Source organism: Pseudophryne corroboree, chromosome 10 (assembly GCF_028390025.1).
Source record: "Pseudophryne corroboree isolate aPseCor3 chromosome 10, aPseCor3.hap2, whole genome shotgun sequence".
Classification (NCBI taxonomy): Eukaryota; Metazoa; Chordata; class Amphibia; order Anura; family Myobatrachidae; genus Pseudophryne; species Pseudophryne corroboree.
This window is the reverse complement of record NC_086453.1, coordinates 268,131,987-268,156,637: the sequence shown is the minus strand read 5'-3', so window position 1 is coordinate 268,156,637 and position 24,651 is coordinate 268,131,987. Positions and strand designations below refer to the sequence as shown.

At 45.6% G+C, this 24,651-nt stretch overlaps 1 protein-coding gene across 1 annotated transcript in view; it reads left to right on the top strand.

Annotated features, from left to right (window-relative positions):
* LOC134965294 (uncharacterized) overlaps nucleotides 1-24,651 on the top strand; it is a 282,440-nt gene that overhangs the window by 222,146 nt on the left and 35,643 nt on the right. Inside the window, exons 33-36 of the mRNA XM_063941773.1 lie at nucleotides 1,076-1,249; nucleotides 18,426-18,630; nucleotides 20,649-20,738; nucleotides 21,097-21,225. Coding sequence (XP_063797843.1) covers nucleotides 1,076-1,249; nucleotides 18,426-18,630; nucleotides 20,649-20,738; nucleotides 21,097-21,225 — 598 coding nt within the window. The remainder of the gene's footprint in view (nucleotides 1-1,075; nucleotides 1,250-18,425; nucleotides 18,631-20,648; nucleotides 20,739-21,096; nucleotides 21,226-24,651) is intronic.

Here is a 24,651-nt window from a genome sequence, read left to right as displayed (position 1 = left end):
CAAACTTTTGTTTGTGCAGCTCTCTGCACATGTGATCGCACACCTGCACAGCAAATTCCCCCTCCCCTGTAGGCGGCGACTACCTGATCGCAGCAGTGCAAAAATCACCTGCTAGTGATCAGGTCTGAATTAGGCCCATAGTTATGTATATAACTATAAAAACATAGTATATGTAATTATAAAAACACACACCATAAAATACATTACACTGCATACATAGTTTTTTACAGGCAAAATACAAATGTCTAAAAAAACACATTAATCCAATAATAATAAAAAACAAAACCCAGTGATGAAAACAAACAAACAAACAAACAAACAAACAAACACCATCCTGTGTAATGCTGTTATCAATCATATTCACAGCTCCTGTCTCTCCCTGGGCACAGTTACTAGCTCACCCCCCCCCCCCCCCCCTCTCTCCTAAGCCCATATAGCAGTCCCTAACCCCTTCCCCCCCTCCCCTGAACCTATATAGCAATCTCTACCCCCCCCCCCTTCCCCGGAACCTATATAGCAGTCTCTATCCACCTCCCCTGGATCCATATAGTAGCTTTTAAAGTTAAACACAGATCCCTTTACCTTTGATGTATTTTTCACAGTGGCAGATCCGCTGCCCAGATGATCCGCTGCCTGTTGCCAGATATGCTGCCTGCTGCCAGTTCCGCTGCCCGCTCTGCTGCACAGAGTCGCTACTGCTGCCCGCTCCTGCCGTGGCTCCACCCCCATGATGCCCAGCGCCTGACGTCACAGAGGAAATCTTGGTCAGCAGACCCTGTAATGTGACCGGGATTTCCTCAGAGGCGCTGCATCTCGGAGCTGTGTAGCGCAATGACAAGCGGCTCAGCCAGTCGGGCCGCTTGTCATTGCAGACTGGTGGGGGACAGCGAGCCCATGGGCCACATGTTACCCACCCCTACTCTAGACAGTACCCTAACAGAAGTGGCAGAGATGTTGTCTTGTAGCCTTTCCTGATAGTATTACATTTATGAATGCTACAAATTACTTTTACATAATGGTTCAGGATGTATTTTGGAGGCCATTTTCCATTTAACGATATATCTTGCACTTTAAGATGCTGGGTTCAGAAAAAATTAAAGAGACAATTGCAGATGAGAGAGAATTCCTAAAGCGTTTACAAGAGAAGCAAGCAGAGGAGGAACAAGCCCACAGAAGGCAGATTTCAGAAGAATGTCTAAAACTCCAAGACCAACTAGAACGTGGAGAACTCAATGGTTTCATGAAACAGGTACAATGATCTTTATTATGGTTTATGCAAAATAGAAACTTCTGTTGACTTTACTTCAGCAGGTGTGAGAGATATCACAAATCACAACTGACAATATAAGCAGTCATTTATAAAGTGGAGCTATCAGAAATCGTTCACGGCCTCAACAGATGACCCCTAGGCACCCAAATGAATATTAAAATAAATCTCTTATTTTTGTACTGGTTCAGCGCAAAAAAAAAAAAAAGGGGAGAAATTACGTTCCTGATTGGATATGCAGACTCAGATGTCTCTGTCCGGCCTTCCAAGTGGGTAGAATCCAACTCGTATTATTTCAATATGAAACAGAAAAAATAAAAGGACAACCAATGTGTAGTATTTCACAACAATAAATAGGTCAAAAGTGTCTTTGAATGAGTAGACATAGATATCCAAATGCAGCGTACCCCACTCACTCAGTGATAGGTGGATATATGCATATAAAGGTATCTTTATGCCATCAAATGTCGTGTCTATTCACCCTTGGAGTGCGTTGAAAAGACCGATAGAAAGGGGAAAAATCATCAATATGTACAGCGTACCTGAAAACTTACAGGGAAAAGAGAGATATGAAATATATAAAGGTTTCTTTCAAGTGTGATATTCAGTTGCACACAGCGTACCCAAACTCACTCTTGATGATGTGGAACAATTCCTATCAAGGTATCTTTACTTGGTTGTCTTGGTAAGTGATTCTGTCTTCTAAGTTATACCATATATCCTCAATGTTTTGACATAGGTAAATGGAGCGAGAAGAAAAGAAACCAATATGTAGTATGTATCAATTGGTATAAAGATCTAATGAATAGATCTCCTATTTAGATGCCAGATTTAAGATGCAGTGGAAGCAATTTATGCTGGACTTACACTATATAAAGCAGCAAATTGAATGATGTATTAAGCCTTATAGCAAAATATTGCAAATAGGGTAGCGTACCCCAACACTCACAGCAACACCACCAGTGATAAACACATCAAGGTATCTTTTTCAAGAGTGCAGATAATTTTCATATATTACGTACCAAGACTCACACATGTAAATCAGGCTCCGTTCCTATCAAGGTATCTTTGTACAATTGGTCAGATAATCTCATTCCAGGTCATGGTTTTCCATAAAAATGAAAATTTATTGGACTCCACAAACTCCACAGAGGAGTGTACAAAAATACAACACATACATAAAAAGGAAAAAAAAATCCAGTAAAAATTATTTTTACAATATCAGCAAAAAAAAAAAAAAACTTGAAGTGTAAAAAACAAAGTCCACATGGATTCAATTAAAAATGGCTACTCACACTCCTTGTAGTATAATCAACGCGTTTCAGTCTGAATAGACCTTTATCAAGATGAGTCATCTTGATAAAGGTCTATTCAGACCGAAACGCGTTGATTATACTACAAGGAGTGTGAGTAGCCATTTTTAATTGAATCCATGTGGACTTTGTTTTTTACACTTCAAGTTTTTTTTTTTTTTTTTTTTGCTGATATTGTAAAAAGAATTTTTACTGGATTTTTTTTACTTTTTATGTATGTGTTGTATTTTTGTACACTCCTCTGTGGAGTTTGTGGAGTCCAATAAATTTTCATTTTTATGGAAAACCACGACCTGGAATGAGATTACCTGACCAATTGTACAAAGATACCTTGATAGGAACGGCGCCTGATTTACACGTGTGAGTCTTGGTACGCAATATATGAAAATTATCTGCACTCTTGAAAAAGATACCTTGATGTGTTTATCACTGGTGGTGTTGCTGTGAGTGTTGGGGTACGCTACCCTATTTGCAATATTTTGCTATAAGGCTTAATACATCATTCAATTTGCTGCTTTATATAGTGTAAATCCAGCATAAATTGCTTCCACTGCATCTTAAATCTGGCATCTAAATAGGAGATCTATTCATTAGATCTTTATACCAATTTATACATACTACATATTGGTTTCTTTTCTTCTCGCTCCATTTACCTATGTCAAAACATTGAGGATATATAGTATAACTTAGAAGACAGAATCACTTACCAAGACAACCAAGTAAAGATACCTTGATAGGAATTGTTCCACATCATCAAGAGTGAGTTTGGGTACGCTGTGTGCAACTGAATAACACACTTGAAAGAAACCTTTATATATTTCATATCTCTCTTTTCCCTGTGAGTTTTCGGGTACGCTGTACATATTGATGATTTTTCCCCTTCCTATCGGTCTTTTCAACTCACTCCAAGGGTGAATAGACACGACATTTGATGGCATAAAGATACCTTTATATGCATATGTCCACCTATCACTGAGTGAGTGGGGTACGCTGGATCTGGATATCTATGTCTACTCATTCAAAGACACTTTTGACCTATTTATTGTTGTGAAATACTACACATTGGTTGTCCTTTTATTTTTTTCTGTTTCATATTGAAATAATACGAGTTGGATTCTACTCACTTGGAAGGCCGGACAGAGATATCTGAGTCTGCATATCCAATCAGGAACGTAATTTCTCCCTTTTTTTTTTGCGCTGTGTGTACTAGGAAGGTTTATATTTGTTGTATCTACTCTTGTCTTTAAATGTGGTGACATTTATTTGAAACCATCAAGTACTATAGCTGCATTGCGCCACTTGAGGCACTTTCCTATTTTTCTGTTTTATTCTTATTTTTGTACTGTCTGTCACTGTCTCTGTCGTGCAGATCCTATTATTCCATTATTATTGGATCAGAACTCTGGAAATTATAGATCATGTTCAGTGTCACAGCCACTTAGGCTCTTCTGAGAATGCTGTAGCACTGTCTAGATTAATCCCAGCATAAACTACTCTTAGTTACATGCATATTTCTCTTATAGGCCATCCAGAACAGTAAGTTATATGTAGAAACTAAAGGTCCATACACATTAGACAACGTCGCTGTTTCCCCTCCTGAGCCAGCCGGTCGGTGGCCGCCCATACACACTGAGCAATATGACCGCTCATATCGCTCAGTGACATCACGCAGCCGCTGGCCGTGCATGCAGCTCCTGGATGACAGTCCAGATCGAGCATGCATGCACTGCCAACAGCAACGATCGTTGCCGTCCCGCGGGGCCGTGCATCGATGGTCACCGATGGCATGCACACTTGCCGAGAAAATGAGCGACGTTGCTCAGGAAGGGGGAAAATGAGCGACGTCTCTCATTTTCTTGGCAAGTGTGTATGGGCCTTAAAACTGAAGCACTGTTTGTCAAAACAAATGAATTTATTGTCACACATACAGCACTTACACATAACGCACATATATTTAGTTGCTATATAAACTATTGCGAAATAAAAAATAAAAAAACACATATATTTATTTTTTAAACCCAAAAACCCCAATGCAGCAGACTTAGGGCCTGATTCAGCGTGGATCGCAAACGCAAAATCTTTCTGTAATGGGCAAAACCATGTGCACTGTAGGGGGGGGGGGGGGGGGGGGGCAGATGTAACATGTGCAGAGAGAGTTAGATTTGGGTGGGGTGTGTTTAAAATGAAATCTAAATTGCAGTGTAAAAATAAAGCAGCCAGTATTTACCCTGCACAGAAACAATATAACCCACCCAAATCTAACTCTCTCTGCACGTTACATTTGCCCAGCTTGCAGTGCCCCAGGTTTTGTCCATTAGAGAAAGATTTTGCTTTTGCGATCCATGCGGAATCAGACCCTTACTAGTTTATTATTTAAATGTATTTAGTATAGCTGCTGTCTGGTTCCAGTATATAAAATTGGAAAGGGATTAGTGCCACAGTAACCCACACAGCTTCCAACTATTTATCCACTATGAAATTGTGTTAATACAGCGAATGTACTTTGCTTGCTTAGTATAGCAATGTTCTTCACATGCAATTGTAACAAATTGGTTTGCATGATCCAAAACTGTAACAATGTTCTTTAAAGCACTTTGCAGCAACCCGTGAAATACAGCAAGTCCACTGCAAAAACAGCTCAAATTATACTTCCCTTGGTTGGTGTAGCAGCGTTCTCTACAACTGTGGTAACTCACACAGCAGATTCAGGATACAGGCCATGTAGTTTGTTAGGCAACCATTAATTGGAAAAAGTCTGTCTACAGCTCAGAGGCGGAACTACCGCCAGTGCAACCAGTGCGTTGCACTGGGGCCCGCCTCTGTCCAGGGGCCCAAAGCATGTAATGAGTCAAACTGACTCATTACATGCGGCTGTGTGCTGCGGGCAACCGCTGCCCGCAGCACACAGCCGCCCGGAGAGGAGAGGAGCGCAGCGGCACGCGGGTAAGGAGGAGGAGGGAGGTGGAGGAGGGAGCTGCAGCAGCGCTTTGTTACTGGTGGAGGCGCTGCTGCTGCTACCCCTCTGCTTCACTATAGGCTGTCTTCCGAGAACAGCCTATAGTGAAGCAGAGGGGCAGCAGCAGCGCCTCCACCAATAACACAGCGCTGCTGCAGCTCCCTCCTCCACCTCCCTCCTCCTCCTTCTCTACTGCCCGGGAATCGTCTGAAGCTGCACCGAGGAGCCTGAGCCAGCGGAGAGGGTAAGTATAATTCTTCTTTCTTTCTTTCTTTCTTTCTTTCTTTCTTTCTTTCTTTCTTTCTTTCTTTCTTTCTTTCTTTCTTTCTGTCTTTCTTGGGACTGCCTGTCACAATGTGTAAAAAGGGGGAATCTGCCTGCCGAAATGTGTAAAAAGGGGGAATCTGCCTGCCGTTATGTGTAAAAATGGGGAATCTGCCTGCCGCAAAGTGTAGAAAGGGGGAATCTGCCTGCCGCTATGTGTAAAAATGGGGAAACTGCCTGCCGCTATGTGTAAAAATGGGGAAACTGCCTGCCGCTATGTGTAAAAATGGGGAATCTGCCTGCCGCTATGCCTGCCGCTATGTGTAAAAATGGGGAATCTGCCTGCCGCAATGTGTAAAAATGGGGAATCTGCCTGCCGCAATGTGTAAAAAGGGGGAATCTGCCTGCCGCAATGTGTAAAAAGGGGACGCTGTCTGCCGTTATGTGTAAAAAGTGTACGCTGTCTGCCGCTATGTTTAACAAGGGCACGCTGTCTGCCGTTATGTGTAAAAAGTGTACGCTGTCTGCCGTAATGTGTAAAAAGGGGGACGCTGTCTGCCGTTATGTGTAAAAAGTGTACGCTGTCTGCCGCTATGTTTAACAAGGGCACGCTGTCTGTCGTTATGTGTAAAAAGTGTACGCTGTCTGCCGCTATGTGTAACAAGGGCACGCTGTCTGCCGTTATGTGTAAAAAGGGGACGCTGTCTGCCGTTATATGTAAAAAGTGCACGCTGTCTGCCGTAATGTGTAAAAAGGGGGATGCTGTCTGCCGTAATGTGTAAAAAGGGGACGCTGTCTGCCGTAATGTGTAAAAAGAGGAATCTGTCCGCCGTAAGGTGTAAAAGGGTCTCTACCTGGTGTAGTGATGCTACTGTGCGGCGTAATTTGAATAATGGAGACTACTGTGTACCGTTTTATGAATTGGTATTACTTTGTGGCCACACCACTTCCCCACGAAGCCACGCCACTATGTATTTTTGCGCGCGCCTGTGGCGTGCACTGCCCCTGTTTTGCATGCAGGGGTGGGGCTCCGATGCCGTTTCTTGCACACTGTGCTAAAATGTCTAGTTACGGCACTGTTGCTAGGTATTCATTGCTCTGGCCCTGAGCAGGTCCCCCTCACCAGATCCTCTCCAGGGGTGAGGGGGTGGATTTGGAGGGGATGGGGGGTGGGGGGGCAAAGCATTTTGTCGCACCTGGGCCCACCGCTCGCTAGTTCCGCCACTGCTACAGCTATAGGAGGAATTCAGTTGGTTGCAATTATCTCACCCAGCCAAATGTGTGGGGCACCTGCCACACTTTACGGTAACAGTATCTCGGCCAAAAAGTGTTCGCTAACCCATAGGGTAACGAGCACTTTTGTGCAAATCAGCCATGCGAAGGGTGCAAGACGGGCTGCCTTTGCTGGCGTTAAACTTTAAACACGTAGAGCCAACTCAAGAAGAGCAAATTATTCCTTGTTTTGGCACTCTCAAACTAATATAATAATTTACTTTAAGTCATCTACCCATTGGGTAGATGACTAGTAGTTTTTTTAAAAATTAACTTTTAATTTCTGTATTAAAACAGCAGGCGAAATATAGTGCAAGTGAAATAAGTGATAAAAGTGAAACAATAAAATACTAAATCACTCTGTCTTTATTTTTTCTTAATGTAGTGTGTCCAAATATTGTAACTTTAATAAAGCTCGTTTATTGCCACAGTAACTTCCTCTAGTCAGATTTGTAACCACTGAATTATGTCAATCAGTTTTCTGTGGCTACAATGAGTCATGTTGTTACTTTATTCAATGTAACTATCTTTTGGTCTTGGTAGTGTGCGCATCACTACGCCATAATAAAACTTGAATCAATCATTACTGCAATCAAAGATCATATACATTTATACAGGGATCAACTGAGCTCTATTAGTTTATGGACTATGCCACTATTCATTGTGTATTATCACTATTATTGAGTGTGTGGGCATGCTATGTATCTGTATGCGCTCATAAGCGCTAATTACACATGTAGTAGTAGTAGTGCCTACAGGGGCGGATTGGGAACAAAAAGCTGCCCTGGAAAGATTTGTACTAGTGGCCCCATATGGGCAGCACCAGAGATGTAAGGTCTAGCCATGGGCCATGGCACCAGCTCCCTCCCCACAAGACTTTCCAGATAGTGGGGATGTCCAGCATCAGTGGGGAAGTTAAAAGGAAATAAAATTAAATGTTATGAGCACATTATATTATACACCTTCAGAATTTAGGAAACTATATAATTGTTTAGAAGGATATATTTTCTTGCTTATTACACCAACCGTATCCTAATCACTATTCACTTAATCTTATATGTCAGCCAAGCAGGCAGACAGAGCATACACTAGATCATCTGCAATCACAGGCTAAGTGGCAAAGTCATTTTCATATATGCAAATTGTTTGGCATCTTATTCATTGGGGTATATTTACTAAAATTCGTATTTTTCAGAATGAGGTTAAAGTTCAAACACGAATGACATCAAAAGTGTAAATTTGCAACTTTTTGAATTTATTACGATTAATTTACTAAGCTGTCGTATTCTACATTTTCGTGTTTTCCGATGTCGATGTCATTCGTATTTTTTGGCAGTGTTTTACGGGAGTGAATAGTAAAACACTGCCGACATTAACACAATGAATCTCGGCCGGATCTGTGAGATCCGTGCAGGGCTTCATTGTGCACCATTCGTAAAAAAAATAACATTGTTACAAATCTAAAAAAAAAGAAATGCGTGGGATCCCCCCACCCCACCCCCACCCCCCCTAAGCAAAACCAGCCTCGGGCTCTTTGAGCTGGTCCTGGCTGACAAAATATGGGGGGGGAAATGACAGGGCTCCCCCATATTTCATAGACCAGCACCGGGCTCTGCGCCTGGTCCTGGTTCCAAAAATACGGGGGACAAAAAGCGTAGGGGTCCCCCGTATTTTTTAAACCAGCACCGGGCTCCACTAGCCAGGTACATAATGCCACTGCCGGGGGACACTTTTATACTGGTCCCGGCGGCCCTGGCATTACATACCCAACTAGTCACCCCTGGCCGGGGTACCCTGGAGGAGTGGGAACCCCTTAAATCAAGGGGTCCCACCCTCCAGCCACCCAAGGCCAGGGGTGAAGCCCGAGGCTGTCCCCCCATCCAAGGGCGGCGGATGGGGGGGCCGATAGCCTATTGTTTTTTAGTAGCAGTACTACAAGTCCCAGCAAGCCTCCCCCGCAAGCTGGTACTTGGAGAACCACAAGTACCAGCATGCGGTGGAAAACCGGGCCCGCTGGTACCTGTAGCACTACTACTAAAAAAATACCCCCAAAAAACAGGACACACACACCGTGACAGTATAAGTTTATTACATACATGCACACCTATGTTCACATGAGGCTCGGTCCTCTTCTCCATGTAGAATCCTAGGGGTACCTGTGAAAAAAATTATACTCACATAATCCAGTGTACCTTCTGTTCTTTGTATAATCCACGTACTTGGCAAAACAAAAAAACGGAAACCCAACCACGCACTGAAAGGTGTCCCATGTTTTCACATGGGACCCCTTTCCCCGACTGCCAGGACCCCCCCTGACTACTGTCAAAGAGGGTCCCTTCTGCCAATCAGGGAGCACCACGTCGTGGCACTCTCCTGATTGGCTGTGTGCTCCTGTAGTGTCTGTCAGGCTGCACACGGCAGAGATACAATGTTGCGCCTATGCGCTCCATTGTATCCAATTGTGGGAACTTTGCGGTCAGCGGTGAGGTTACTTTCGGTCAACCGCTGACCGCAAAGTTCCCACCATTGGATACAATGGAGCGCATAGGCGCTACATTGTATCTCTGCCGTGTGCTGCCTGACAGACAATACAGGAGCACACAGCCAATCAGGAGAGTGCCACGACGTGGCGCTCCCTGATTGGCTGAAGGGACCCTCTTTGACAGGAGTCAGGGGGGGTCCTGGCAGTCAGGGAAAGGGGTCCCATGTGTAAACATGGGACCCCTTTCAGTGCGTGGTCGGGTTTCCGTTTTTTTGTTTTGCCAAGTACGTGGATTATACAAAGAACAGAAGGTACACTGGATTATGGCCCTCATTCCGAGTTGTTCGCTCGCTAGCCGCTTTTTGCAGCAATGCACACGCTAAGCCACCGCCCTCTGGGAGTGAATCTTAGCTTAGCTAAATTGCGAACGAAATATTCGCAATATTGCGAAAAGATTTTACTTTGCAGTTTCTGAGTAGCTTGAGACTTACTCTTCCAGTGCGATCAGTTCAGTGCTTGTCGTTCCTGGTTTGACGTCACAAACACACCCAGCGTTCGCCCAGACACTCCTCCGTTTCTCCAGCCACTCCCGCGTTTTCCCCAGAAACGGCAGCGTTTTTTCACACACACCCATAAAACGGCCAGTTTCCGCCGAGAAACACCCACTTCCTGTCAATCACACTACGATCACCAGAACGAAGAAAAAACCTCGTAATGCCGTGAGTAAAATACCAAACCTCTTAGCAAATTTACTTGGCGCAGCCGCAGTGCGAACATTGCGCATGCGCAGTTTGCGGAAAATCGCTGCGATGCGATGAAAAATAACGAGCAAACAACTCGGAATGAGGGCCTATGTGAGTATAATTTTTTTCACAGGTACCCCTAGGATTCTACATGGAGAAGAGGACCGAGCCTCGTGTGAACATAGGTAAGTATGTATGTTTGGAGGTGTGCATGTATGTAATAAACTTATACTGTCACGGTGTGTGTGTCCTGTTTTTTGGGGGTATTTTATTAGTAGTAGTACTACAGGTACCAGCGGGCCCGGTTTTCCACCGCATGCTGGTACTTGTGGTTCTCCAAGTACCAGCTTGTGGGGGAGGCTTGCTGGGACTTGTAGTACTGCTACTAAAAACAATATTCACATTTTTTTCAAAAGGCTATCAGCCCCCCATCCGCCACCCTTGGATGGGGGGGACAGCCTCTGGCTTCACCCCTGGCCCTTGGGTGGCTGGAGGGGGGGACCCCTTGATTTAAGGGGTTCCCACTCCTCCAGGGTACCCCGGCCAGGGGTGACTAGTTGGGTATGTAATGCCAGGGCCGCAGGGACCTAGATAAAAGTGTCCCCCGGCTGTGGCATTATGTACCTGGCTAGTGGAGCCCGGTGCTGGATTAAAAAATATGGGGGACCCCTACGCTTTATGTCCCCCGTATTTTTGGAACCAGGACCAGGCACAGAGCCCGGTGCTGGTTGATTAAATATGGGGGAACCCCTGACATTTTTTCCCCCATATTTTTTCAACCAGGTCCGGCTCAAAGAGCCCGAGGCTGGTTTTGCTAAGGAGGGGGGACCCCACGCATTTTTTTCCTGAAAAATTAACACTTTCCCACCCCTTCCCACTGACAAACATGCACGGATCTCATGGATCCGTGCATGCCTATCAGAACACGGTAAAAAAAAAGCAGGTCTGTTTTAAATCTGCTTTTTTTACGATTTGTATTTTTTCACGGCAGTGTTTGGCTATTGCCGGCAGTGTTCGTGAAATACACTTTTTAGTAAATTACTGAGTTGTATCAAAACAGTCGTATTTGACCGATGGTGTATTCATTCGTATTTTTTTTCTTTGACTTCCAAAAAAATTCGAATTCCCTCATCACTGCTGAGATTTGAGTTTAGTAAATTCCCGAGATGACACTTTGAAGAAAAAACACCATCTCGGTCAAAATCGGGACCTTAGTAAATATACCCCATTATGTCTACTAATCGGACCACATGTTCTCAAACAAAACAGGACCCGCGGGTGCGTCGGCCCACCGGGAATCTTCCCTGTAGACCCTATGGCCAATCCGCCTCTGAGTGCCTATAATGCAGTTCCCTCTCAGGTACAGATATTCAGCCACTGTGTGCCTCCCGGCATCGCCTCATGGGTCATCACCGTGTATATCTCTCTCTCTCTGCCCAAATAGATACTGTCCTAATTTACAGTGCCGAGATTGCCACTACCCCGCACCGATCTGTGCCGCAGGGAGGTGTGTCTCAATGATAGTACTTTGCCAGTCCCGCATCCGGGCTCATCTCTTTAGTTTCCTGCCTGCTATATATTAAATAATTTCATTGGTGACTCTAATCTCTTATAGTGAACATAGGGGGGTTGTGTGTGCTATTCCCAGCACTTGTTAAACAAAGATATGGGCTCCCTCAGCACTTGTAGTGCGGCGTTGCTCCTCTACTGATGTCATGTTTGTATAATGAAACCTGACAGATATACTAACATTCTCAATATTGACTTGATAACATATAAGCCTTTCTCTGTAATCAAGTCGGGAATTTTCTTAACCCGGGCACCGCATGCAGCGGTTCCTGAGGAGTGCACGTATACACAGTGGTGTTTCTGACTGCTAGCCCTCACTCTGGCGCTCGTATCTCTCTTTCTCATACGTCCTAGAGGATGCTGGGGTCCACATCAAGACCATGGGGTATAGACAGTTCCGCAGGAGCCATGGGCACTCTTAAGACTTTTCAGTGGGTGTGAACTGGCTCCTCCCTCTATGCCCCTCCTCCAGACCTCAGTTTTAGAAATGTGCACAGGCAGACTGGATGCACTCTGAGAGTTCTACTGAGTTTCTCTGAAAAGACTTTTGTTAGGTTTCTATTTTCAGGGAGAACTGCTGGCAACAGTCTCCCTGCTTCGTGGGACTGAGGGGGCAGAAGTAGGAACCAACTTCCTGAAGAGTTTCATGGCTCTGCTTCTGGCTGACAGGACACCATTAGCTCTTGAAGGGTACTCAACGCTAGCCGTGTCTAGATGCTCACTCCCACAGCACGCCGTCACCCCCCTGGCAGAGCCAGAAGTCAGAAGACAGGTGAGTAGAAGAAGGCAGATCTTCTATCAAGTAAAGTGATGGCTGAGGTACAGCGTGGCTGGTGGGAGCGCAGCGAGCCATTGCTGCCCACACACACAGGCACTGCAGGGTGCAGGGCGCGGGGGGGGGGGCGCCCTGGGCAGCAAAATACCTCTATAAACTGGCTAATAGGGGGCATAAGATGCCCAGGCACAGCCCTACCCCCGCCAGTATAAATATTACAAACAGTCTCTGAGGTAAAAAGGGCGGAGCTTCTTCCTCAGGCAGCCAGCACACTGCTCAGCACCATTTTCTCTCTCTCCTCCACTTCTGACTACAAGTATTCAGGGTGTAAATAAGGGGGTCACAAAGCGATTTGGGTGCTTTACAAATGTGTTTTACTGTGTAAAGAGCGCTGCATGTCAGTGGGCATTCTGTGTTCACAGACATTAAATACTGGCGCTGGGGTTGTGAACTGGCTGCTCCTACACTGTGTCCCTCTGACAGATTTTACTGTGGGTCTGTCCCCTATAAATCCCAGTGTGTCTGTGAGTGTGTGTGGTACACGTGTGTGACATGTCTGAGGCAGGGAGTTCCTCCCCGGAGGAAGGCATTTTAGGGACACAGAGTTGTAATGTGGTGGCGCTGCCGGCACACCAAGAGCCTGCATGGGTGAAAGAAATACATGATAGTATGCATCATATCAATAGGAGTTTAGATAAGGCTGAATCTCATGCTGCATGGTGGAGAAAATCTGTGGAAGATGTGATTTTTCAGGATTCTGTTCTTCCATCCGCAGGCGACCCCTCTGGGTCACATAAAAGACCATTTACAAATGTTATGAATACTGATACCAACACGGACTCTGATTTCTGTGTCGACGATAGTGACTCCAGGGAAATAGATCATAAATTGGCTAAAAATATACAATATATGATTGTTGCAATAAGGGATGTTCTGGAAGTCACGGAAGCCACTCCTGTACCTCAGGAGAAGGCATATTTCTATAAGGAAAAGAAATCCAAAGTCACATTCCCACCATCCCACAAGCTAAACACGCTCTTTGAAGGGATGTGGGTGAATCCTGATCAGAAATTTCGTATCCCTAAGAGGATTCAGATAGCTTACCCTTTCCCAGTTGAGGACAGGAAAAAATGGGAGTCACCCCCTGTGTTAGACAGTGCACTGTCCAGGTTGACAAAGAAGGTAATTCTCCCTGCACCTTGCACGGCTTCACTAAAAGAGCTGGCAGACCGTAAGATGGAAATTACATTGAAATCCATTTATGTTGCTAATGGTACACTGTTCAGGCCCACTATTGCCTGCACGTGGGTGAGTCGCGCTATTGAAAAATGGTCAGAAAGCGTGTCATCAGAAATTGACACGATTGATAAAGATGAGATACTCTTTAAGTTAGGGAATATCAAAGATGCTGCCGCCTATATGCTAGAAGCGATGAAAGATATTGGACTCTTGAGTTCACAAGCCGCTACCATGGCAGTATCGGCTAGGCGGGCGCTGTGGATTCGCCAGTGGAACGCGGATGCAGATTCCAAAAGAAACATGGAGGCTCTCCCGTATAAAGGTGAGGCCTTATTTGTCGATGGTCTGGATGCGTTAGTCTTGGTGACTACCGCAGGTAAGTCGACATTTTTGCCCTCTGCGCCTGCACCGGCAAAAAAGACCTATCACCCACACATGCAGTCCTTTCGACCCAGTAAATACAAAAAAGCGAGAGGTTCCCCCTTCTTTGCAGGTAAGGGAAGGGGAAAGAGAAAGAAGTCCTCAGCGGCTTCAGGCTCCCAAGAGCAGAAGTCTACCCCTACTTCTGCCAAATCTTCAGCAGACGCTGGGGCTCCCTTGCGAGAGGCCGCTCGGGTGGGGGCACGTCTGAAACAGTTCAGCCAAGGTTGGATTCTGTCTGGCCTGGATCCCTGGGTGTTGCAAATAGTATCCCAGGGATAGAAGCTGGAGTTTCAAGACGTTCCCCCATGCCGATTTTTCAAATCGACCTTGCCAGCTTCTCTCCCAGAAAGAGAAGCAGTAACAGCGGCAATCCAAAAATTATGTCAGGACCAGGTCATAGTCCTGGTACCGTTGTCACAACAAGGGGAGGGGTTTTATTCAAGCCTCTTTGTAGTTCCGAAGCTGGATGGCTCGGTCAGACCGATCCTAAACCTAAAAAATCTAAATCTCTACCTGAAAAGGTTCAAGTTCAAGATGGAATCACTCTGGGCAGTGATTTCCAGTCTGGAGAAGGGGGACTACATGGTGTCGGTAGACATAATGGACGCTTAACTGCATGTTCCCATTTATCCTCCTCATCAGACATATCTGAGATTTGCGGTTCAGGATTGCCATTACCAATTCCAGACGTTACCTTTGGTCTCTCCACGGCGCCGAGGGTATTCACCAAGGTGATGGCGGAGATGATGGTCCTCCTTCGTCAGAAGGGAGTCAATATAATTCCTTATCTGGACGATCACCTGATAAAGGCAAGATCTAGGGAGCAGTTGCTACAGAACATCACACTCTCCCTGTCCATACTCCAACAACACGGTTGGAGTACAAATTATCCAAAGTCAGTTGGAACCGACAACAAGATTGTCTTTTCTCGGGATGATTCTGGACACAGAAGTTCAGAGAGTGTTTCTTCCGGTGGAAAAGGCTCTGGAAATCCAGAAAATGGTAAAACAGATATTGAAACCATCCAGTGTATCGATCCATCAGTGCATTCGGTTGTTGGGGAAGATGGTGGCGGCCTACGAAGCCTTACAGTTTGGCAGGTTCCAAGCCAGAGTACTCCAGTGGGACCTGTTGGACAAGTGGTCGGGTTCCCACATACATATGCACTGGAAGATAGTCCTGTCGTCAAAAGACAGGATTTCGCTCCTGTGGTGGCTACACAGCTCGCACCTACAGTACTAGAGGGATGCAGGTTCGGGATTCAGGACTGGGTCCTGGTAACCACGGATGCAAGTCTCCAAGGCTGGGGAGCTGTCACTCAGGGGGAAAGCTTCCAAGGAAAATGGTCAAGTCAGGAGGCCTGCCTTCACATAAACGTGCTGGAATTGAGAGCCATTTACAACGGCCTTTAACAAGCGGTACATCTTCTTCAAGATCGTCCCGTGCAGATCCAGTCGGACAACGTAACAGCAGTAGCGTACGTAAACAGGCAAGGCAGAACAAAAGGCAGAGTGGCAATGGCAGAGGTGATGAAGATCCTCCTCTGGGCAGAAAAACATCTAAAGGCTCTGTCTGCAATTTTCATTCTGGGAGTGGACAACTGGGAAGCAGACTTCCTCAGCAGACACGATCTCCATCCAGGAGAGTGGGGCCTCCACCAAGAAGTCTTCGCAGAGGTGACAAGTCTTTGGGGAGTTCCTCAAGTAGACATGAGGGCATCTCGTCTAAACAAGAAGCGTCAGAAATATTGTTCCAGGTCGAGAGACCCTCAGGCAATAGCAGTGGATACACTGGTGACCTAGTGGCTATTCCGGTCAGTGTATGTATTCCCTCCACTTCCACTGATCCCAAAGGTTCTCAGGATCATAAGAAGGACAAGGATTCGAGCAATCTTTATTGCCCCAGACTGGCCAAGGAGGGCTTGTTACCCAGATCTTCAGGAGTTACTCATAGAAGATCCTCGGCCTCTTCCTCTTCGCGAGGACCTACTGCAGCAGGGGCCATGCGTGTATCAAGACTTACCGAGGCTACGTTTGATGGCATGGCTGTTGAGCGCCGGATCCTAGCCCAAAAGGGTATTCCCAAGGAAGTCATCCCCACTCTTATTCAGGCCAGGAAAGGCGTAACATCGAAAAATTACCACCGTATTTGGAGAAAATATGTATCTTGGTGTGAATCCAAGAAGGCTCCTACGGAGGAGTTTCACTTAGGACGTTTTCTCCATTTTCTGCATGCTGGTGTTGAAGCGGGCCTCCGATTGGGATCAATCAGGGTCCAGATTTCGGCCTTGTCAGTGTTCTTCCAAAAACAATTGGCCTCTCTTCCAGAGGTTCAGACCTTTGTGAAAGGGGTTCTGCACATCCAGCCTCCATTTGTGCCTCCAGTGGCACCATGGGACCTTAATGTGGTGTTGCAGTTCCTGCAATCGGATTGGTTTGAGCCTCTACAAGAGATAGAGATGAAGTTTCTCACTTGGAAAGTGGTGATGCTTTTGGCATTGGCGTCCGCACTGCTGGTGTCTGAATTGGGGGCCTTGTCTCACAAGAGCCCTTACCTGATCTTCCATGAAGATAGGGCAGAGTTGAGAACTCGCCAGCATTTTCTTCCAAAGGTGGTTTCGTCTTTCCACATAAACCAACCTATTGTGGTGCCAGTAGTTACTGACAAATTCACCGAGTCAAAGTCTCTAGATGTGGTTAGGGCTTTGAAAATTTGTCGCTAGAACAGCTCGAATACAGAAAACAGAGGCTCTGTTTGTCCTGTATGCTCCCAACAAGATTGGGTGTCCTGCTTCCAAGCTGACTATTGCACGTTGGATCAGAGGGACGATTCAGCAAGCTCATACTACGGCTGGATTGCTGTTACCGACGTCGGTGAAGGCCCACTCCACTAGGAAGATGGGCTCATCCTGGGCGGCTGCCCGGGGGGTCTCGGCATTACAACTTTGCCGAGCAGCTACTTGGTCAGGGTCAAACACATTTGCTAAGTTCTACAAGTTTGACACCTTGGCCGATGAAGACCTCAAGTTCGGTCAATCGGTGCTGCAGGGTCATCCGCACTCTCCCGCCCGTACTGGAGCCTTGGTATAAACCCCATGGTCTTGGTGTGGACCCCAGCATCCTCTAGGACGTATGAGAAAACAGGATTTTAATACCTACCGGTAAATCCTTTTCTCCTAGTCCGTAGAGGATGCTGGGCGCCCGTCCCAGTGCGTACTTTACCTACAGTTTAGTTATTACAGTTAAACAAGTTGTGTTATCTTAGTTCAGCATGTTGCTGCAATTGGTTCATGCCTGTTGGCGTGTGTTACATTGAATGCCATGTGTGCGGCATGGTTTAGGTGGGAGTTGGTATGTATCTCACCACTAGTTTCAAGTAAATCCTTTCCTCGAAATGTCCGTCTCCCTGGGCACAGTTCCTTTAACTGAGGTCTGGAGGAGGGGCATAGAGGGAGGAGCCAGTTCACACCCACTGAAAAGTCTTTAGAGGGCCCATGGCTCCTGCGGAACTGTCTATACCCCATGGTCTTGGTCAGCATCCTCTGCGGACTAGGATAAAAGGATTTACCAGTAGGTATTAAAATTCTGTTATTGCTGCATGTATTATTGGTGTTCACATCTAGCCAACATTGGGCAATCACTCTCTATTTGCTTTACTGGCGTTTAAACACCACAGCAATGGCAATTTGCACCCTTTGCTGGCAATTGAATTCCCCCCAAAGTCGTATATAAAATCTGCAATCCCCCAGCTGCTGGTAAAGTCCTATGTCTGCAGCTTGCACAAATATAGACGGACAAACTCCCTTAGCCAATCCTGGCTTGCTATGTCTGTGGGACAGATGGATTTTGACAGAAGTAGAGAATTGATTTACACTAACACTGCTCACTAATGCGTTTCTCCACTTATACCGTAGTATTCTCAGCAGCTTCCTCAGAAGATAAAATCATATGGCTCTGTTCCCTGTTTTAGAAAACTGAGTCATATGATTTTATCTTAAGACTAACCTGTTGTAATATAACTGCAACACATTCTGTAATGTTCTGAATTGTTTAAAGATTTAGCTTTTATACTGTATGCCTGTCAAGACCTTATCTACCATTAATATATTCATTCACATTGTAGAAGCTCATTAAGGAACATGATGAATCAATCGCTTTCCTAGAAAAGACTCTCCAACGGGACCTTGAGAAACTGAATGTGAAACTACAATCCGAGCTGTGTAGAGGGAAGAGACCGCCTGGGACCACCCTTCTGAACATGGAAGCACCAACGGGGAAGATCAATTCCCAAAGCAATGACCAGAAAATTCTGTCTTTACTGGCAGACAGTATGTACATATTGTACCACTAACACAAAGCTCATACATTTGTTTCTAGTATCGTATCACACTGGAATGTCACCCTACAGACAATGAAGTTGCTGCCTAAAGTATCTGTCTAATGGCTGCTTCGGACAAGCACCCTGCAGCATGTAGAACTCCAGACTGTGCACTTCTGCCTAGTGTTGGGTGTGCTGCCTCCTCAGCATGGTGCCTTGACATCACATGTTTGGGGGTGTAGTGGCGCAGGGTGGAACATCACCTTGGTAAGGTGCTGTTTGCATGAATCCAAACCACCTGTCGTATGATGAAACACCTTCAGTTTCATGACCCCTTTATGGGCCATTTATAATAAAAGAAAAAATACAGATGCACACTTTACAGTACCAAGCACTGCTGATCAGAATAATTATTATAAACTCTGTAATCTAACATAGAGCAAAATCAAGGTACTTGGCTTAATGTTTGTCCAAAAATATGGCCCCACCAACTAATAGTGTCATTATCAATACTTCCATTCTTCTTTGTCACCTTGCCTACAGTATATTGTGTGCCTGCAAGCCCAGATGCAATATTATCTGACTTAGTGTTATGATTACACTCAGTTCCGTAGGTTTATAGGCAGTGTCTTGTGACACTCATGCTATTACCCACTGCCCAGCAGTCTTCTAGCCTCCTGCAATGCTAGGCTTTTCCTATAGCAGCCATCTTTCCAGGGTGAATTAGGTCCACCCCGTACTCAGATGCCCCCAGGTCTTACGTGGATAAGGCGACTATCAGAGGCTGGGCAGGTAAATGCAGTACAGTGAGACATTCACCAAACACTACCTTACTACTATGCTAAGGCACAGATTGAGGAATAAATAAGGAGTGCACGTGTATTAACACAATCACTATGTACATGCAACAATGCACAGGGTGTTATGAACGAGACTGTCAATACAAATGATTTATAAATGCAACAATGCACAAGGTGGATACAATAAAGAAATGTAGGCAAGACAGTGCCTTTGTGGAAACTCCACACCAAAACCTGAATACAAGGCTAGCTGGATCAGATCAGGAAATCAGTCAGGCAGGGTCTCAGAATCACGGGTATTTCACAGGCTGACAGGTTCTCACACAAGCTGACAGGTTCTCACAAGAGCAGGAACTAAGAACTATCACCAGCGTTTTGGGAGTGCACTGGGGGAGAATATAAATGGACTATGCCCAATCACAACCCTGATTAATAACTAAGTGCAGCTGCACGTACTATAGAAACTTAAGCAATGGGGAACGCCTTCTGCCTCCGGTGTCCCCGTCGCCAGGGAATGCAGCGGACCCCAGCACCCGTCGTCCATAGCCAGATTAAGGAGGGGGATGCAGGGCATACTGTAGCCCAGGTCGCCCTTTGTCAAGGGGCCCCCTGGCCAGAGCACACTGACATCACTAGCTTTCCCTCTTAGGCAGCAGCAGAGCCAGCAGCTAGAATGTGAGTACAGTATGCAGTGCTGGCAGAGACACAGTAATATCATGTTTCATGAGCTACTGACAGAGCTTTCTGACCAGAGGAGAGATAGAAGGGTGGAGAGAGCTGTGACACAGGGATCCCAGCTTCTACACAATGTATTTATTATACATCCCCCACCTTCCATACGGGCCCCCTGGTCTTAAGTGCCCCGGGGACCCCCAAGGCTTACTCCGGCCCTGCCGGTGTCAGCCTGTTGCTAGGTGCTGGGTGGGAACAAGGAGACCTTGCGCCCCCCGGAGTTCACCTGTTGCTAGGCAGCAGGCTAGGGTCAGCGGGAGGTGCGCGTCCCAGCTCTTAGGTAACGGCCGGGACGCATGCCTCTCGGCACTAACACTTAGGCCTGTTCCTAGTTGTTTACATGCTGCAAAGTATGGGATATTTAACACTCTACTGAAACCAGTCACATGCTAAACCCTTGTTATCATTCTTATTGTGAGCTGATATATTTCTGTCTTTAATATATAATTTAATAATATGTAAAATCACTTGTTGTGTTTATGTTTATATTGTACAGATATAAGTATATTCCAGCAAGCAGATCAAATTGCTGCTGCAAGAATAACACTTTTGGGCAGCCATTTGGATACCACCGTTCTTCCACCAGGTATGGCATTTCAATCAAATTGAACCCTTAAGTTTTACAGTTGGAGCAGAGTGTATTGTAATGAATGATGCACTGTTGCACAAAATATTTTAGTTTAATTACCTCAAATACTTTGAGCAATTCAAAACAGAACTAATTAGAGATCTGCCACAAGATGAACCTGATGCTTACATGCAGCTGTCTCACCGGCTATGGCTCACCATTTGCTGCAATAGTCTTGGCTTCATTCATACTGTAGGAATTGATTGCTGTTGGGTTCTGCTTAATTTCTCTTGTGCGCAAGTAATTATTTTGTATCAGAAAGTTCAGTATTGTCTTCAGTGGCATCTTTGCTAATGCGGCGTTTGCTCTCTCCCAGCTCCAGCAGATGGAGATACCAGCAATATTCTAGAGTCCTCTCCCATGCTCACGCTCCTGAAGGAGGTGGATAGTCAGCTGCGAGCCAGCGCCCAGAGTGCTAAACTGATGCAGAGCAGCAATAAGCTAGGTATAAAAAGGAATGATATTTGCTACTTTACACTGTTCTCTTTCATTCCCTGCTTATTTCTAATACAGTCATAGCCGCTTGTCATATGAATTGTGGTACAACAACTGTGAACCTTCATATCCCAACTCAGACATCTGATATTAGGTAAAATGCACTGGTGCACACCTCTCACCCGTGCCCACCTAGGCAGTACAGTCCCATGGTTCAGAACAACTGTTGGATGAACCCTGCTGTGAAGTGACCCTCCAATACCAGTGGTGGCTGCGCCATGGCCATGCAGCGAAGTTTCGTGACCACAGCCTCATTTTTCTTCCATGCTACTCCATGGCAGCCATTACTCTGGGATTTATCCCTACTCCTAGGTCTTAGACAGGAAGTTTTTTCTATTTTAGGCTCCGCCCCTTCTGGGAATATAGGTCCGTACTCCCCTGGCTTCCCCAGTCTTTTTCCTGTCTCCTTAGGTAGTGACAGTGTAGTCATTTTTTGTTTTTCCAAATATGAGGCTTACCAGGATTTTCCCGGCCAAATGCGCCTCTGTGAGCCACGGCTGGAAGGGGTTTGGCACCCGGAGCAAGGACCAATGGAGGAATAATGTAATTACTGCCTATGGCAGTAGAAATGCCCGCCCGCCACCACTGTGATGCTGATGTGGAGGAACAAGTGTAATTGCTGCCTGTGGCAGTAGAAATGCCAGCCCGCCGCTGCCGCAATATTGATATGGAAGAACGAGTGTTAGTACTGCCTGTGGCAGTAGAAGTGCCTCTCGCCGCCGCTGTATTACCTGACCGCTGGAGAGAGCCTGGAGGGTGGAAGTAGCGCTGGACACGGCGGACGGAAGTGCGCGGCCGAATCCCGGTAGGCATCGCGGATCGGTCTGCGCATGCGCTGCCCGGCAGCCAAGGTCAGAGGCTGTTAAAATGGCGTGGTCCACCGCTGAGAGTGAGACTGTATTCCCAGCTATAAGGGACGGTGTAGGGCTTAAAGAAGAAGTACTGCAGAAGGATTATACAGCTGCTATGGATAAAGAAATGTCTCCCTCTACGCCTACATGTGCCCAGGAATGGTAAGCAATCTCATTTAGGGCACTGATTCTGTTATGTAGTTAGGGTGTTTAGGATACTGTTTGTTTTGGTTGCAGTGTGTCTGAAATTCCCAGGAAGAGAACATGTAAAAAGAAGCATTATTTGGCTTGTTCTGGATGTAAAAAGAGCTTTTCTGGGTATAAGCATAGCAAATTGTGGGATGATTGTGAAGTATCCCAGGGCCAATCTAGGCAAATTCAAGATCTTATGGAATGGATGAAAAAGTCATTCGTAATGAAGGATGACCTGAAGGAGCTTCAGGGGGCTAAAAGGTCCAGGTCACAGACAAGTCTGGACGCTGCAGGTGATTCGGATAGTCTCGTTGTATTGGATTATGCTGATAGTCCCTCTCCAGCAGAGTCTGAAGAGGCTCAGAAGCCAGATAGGTTGTTTAACCTAGATATAGTAGATAGCTTACTCAAGCATATGTATAGAGCTTTAAATCTTAAGGATGAAGCACAGGAGGATGATGCTCAGGATCCTTTATTTGAATATAGGATTAAGAAAAAACGATGTGTTCCGGTGCATAAGGTACTGAAGGAAATTATGTCAGTACAGTGGCAAAGTGCAGATAAGCGTCTCAATTATATGAAAAGATTGGATCGGATGTTCCCGGTACAGGATGAGGAGTTTGTTAAATGGTGTGAATTGCCTAAGGTGGATGCTGCAGTAGCAGAAGTTGTTTCTAAAACCACTATCCTGTTGGAAGACTGTGCAGTGCTTAAAGATGCAATGGACAAAAAGGTTGAGAGTTCATTGAAAAAGGTCCATAAAGCATCAGCGATGATGCTGAAGGTCGGGGTGGCAATGGCGTCAACAACCAGAACCCTAAGGTTGTGGGGGAACAATCTCAACCGTGATTTGGAAGATCAGGTATCCAGACATCACCTGCAGAAAGACCTGGCTGTGATAATGAAGGTGGTGGAATACCTGTGTGAGGCCTCTCTTGAGGTGGTCGAATATGCGGCAAAATCATTAGCAGCAGGTGTAGCGGCTAGAAGGTCACTGTGGTTACGTACCTGGACGGCAGACGTCCATTTAAAAAACAGATTGGTAGTCTTTCCTTATGAAGGTTCTCACCTTTTCGGAAGTAAGCTAGATTCTATAATTAATGTTATGTCAGATGGTAAATCGGTGAAGTTGCCATATGATAGGAAATCAAGGTTTAGAGCTTCCTCGGCTAAGCAACAGTTTAAGGAAGCCAGGTCATACAGGCCAGGTAGACAGTATGGTAGATACACTCCAACAACTACCAGGCAGTCCTTTCGTCAGCCTGCCAGAAGAGGCAATAGAAAATTCTGACTATATGATACCCCAGAGCACTGCACCCGTAGGGGGCAGATTAATTAAATATGCAGATCAATGGCAAGAGTCAATGCAGGACGCCTGGGTGTTAAAGATAATTTCCCAGGGTTATCATATAGAATTTATAAAGAAGCCGATGGGGCGGAATTTTGTAAAATCAAAGATCCAACGTCAGAAGAACAGATAACAGCTTTTCAAGATATTATAAAAAACCTTCTCAAAGCACAGGCAGTCGAAAAGGTACCGGTGGCAGAGGAGAAAAGAGGTTTTTATTCCAGGATGTTCTTGATTCAGAAACCATCGGGAGAATTCAGGGCAATTCTGCATCTAAGAAGATTAAACAAATTCCTTATAAGGAAACAGTTTCGCATGGAGAAGCTGAAAACCATATTATTAGGGATAAAGCAGGGAGACTTTATGGCCTCTATAGATCTGAAAGACGCCTACTTTCATGTGCCAATTCACAAAGACAACCGGAGATTCCTAAGGTTTTATGTCCTTGGAAAACATCTTTAATTCACCTGCCTGCCGTTCGGCCTGTCTTCCTCACCAAGAGTTTTCACGAAAGTTCTCCTAGCTCTAGTGGCGCATATGAGAGTGACAGGCATAGCATTGTGGCCGTACCTGGATGACTTGCTGATCTTTGCGAGTACGAAAGCGACTCTAATAATAGCAGTACAGAGGACTCTTCAGATTCTTCAAGCTCATGGTTGGCTAGTGAACTGGAAGAAGAGCAAATTAGATCCAACTCAAAATATACAGTTCCCAGGAGTTCGGATAGATTCTAAGAAATACAATGTGACGTTGTCAGAAGGCCGATGCAAAAAAATTCAAGATCTCTCGTCCCTAGTTCAGGTGAAGGACAGCATTTCACTCCGCCTAGGTCTTCGTCTTGTGGGGATGTTGTCTTCTACAATAGAAGTAGTACCATGAGCCAGGTGGAAAATGAGAATGTTCCAGTGGGACATAATCAGAGCGGTCCGTATAGGCAGAGACCTAGACCACAAGATAATCCTCACTCAAGGAGCAAAAAAGTCCC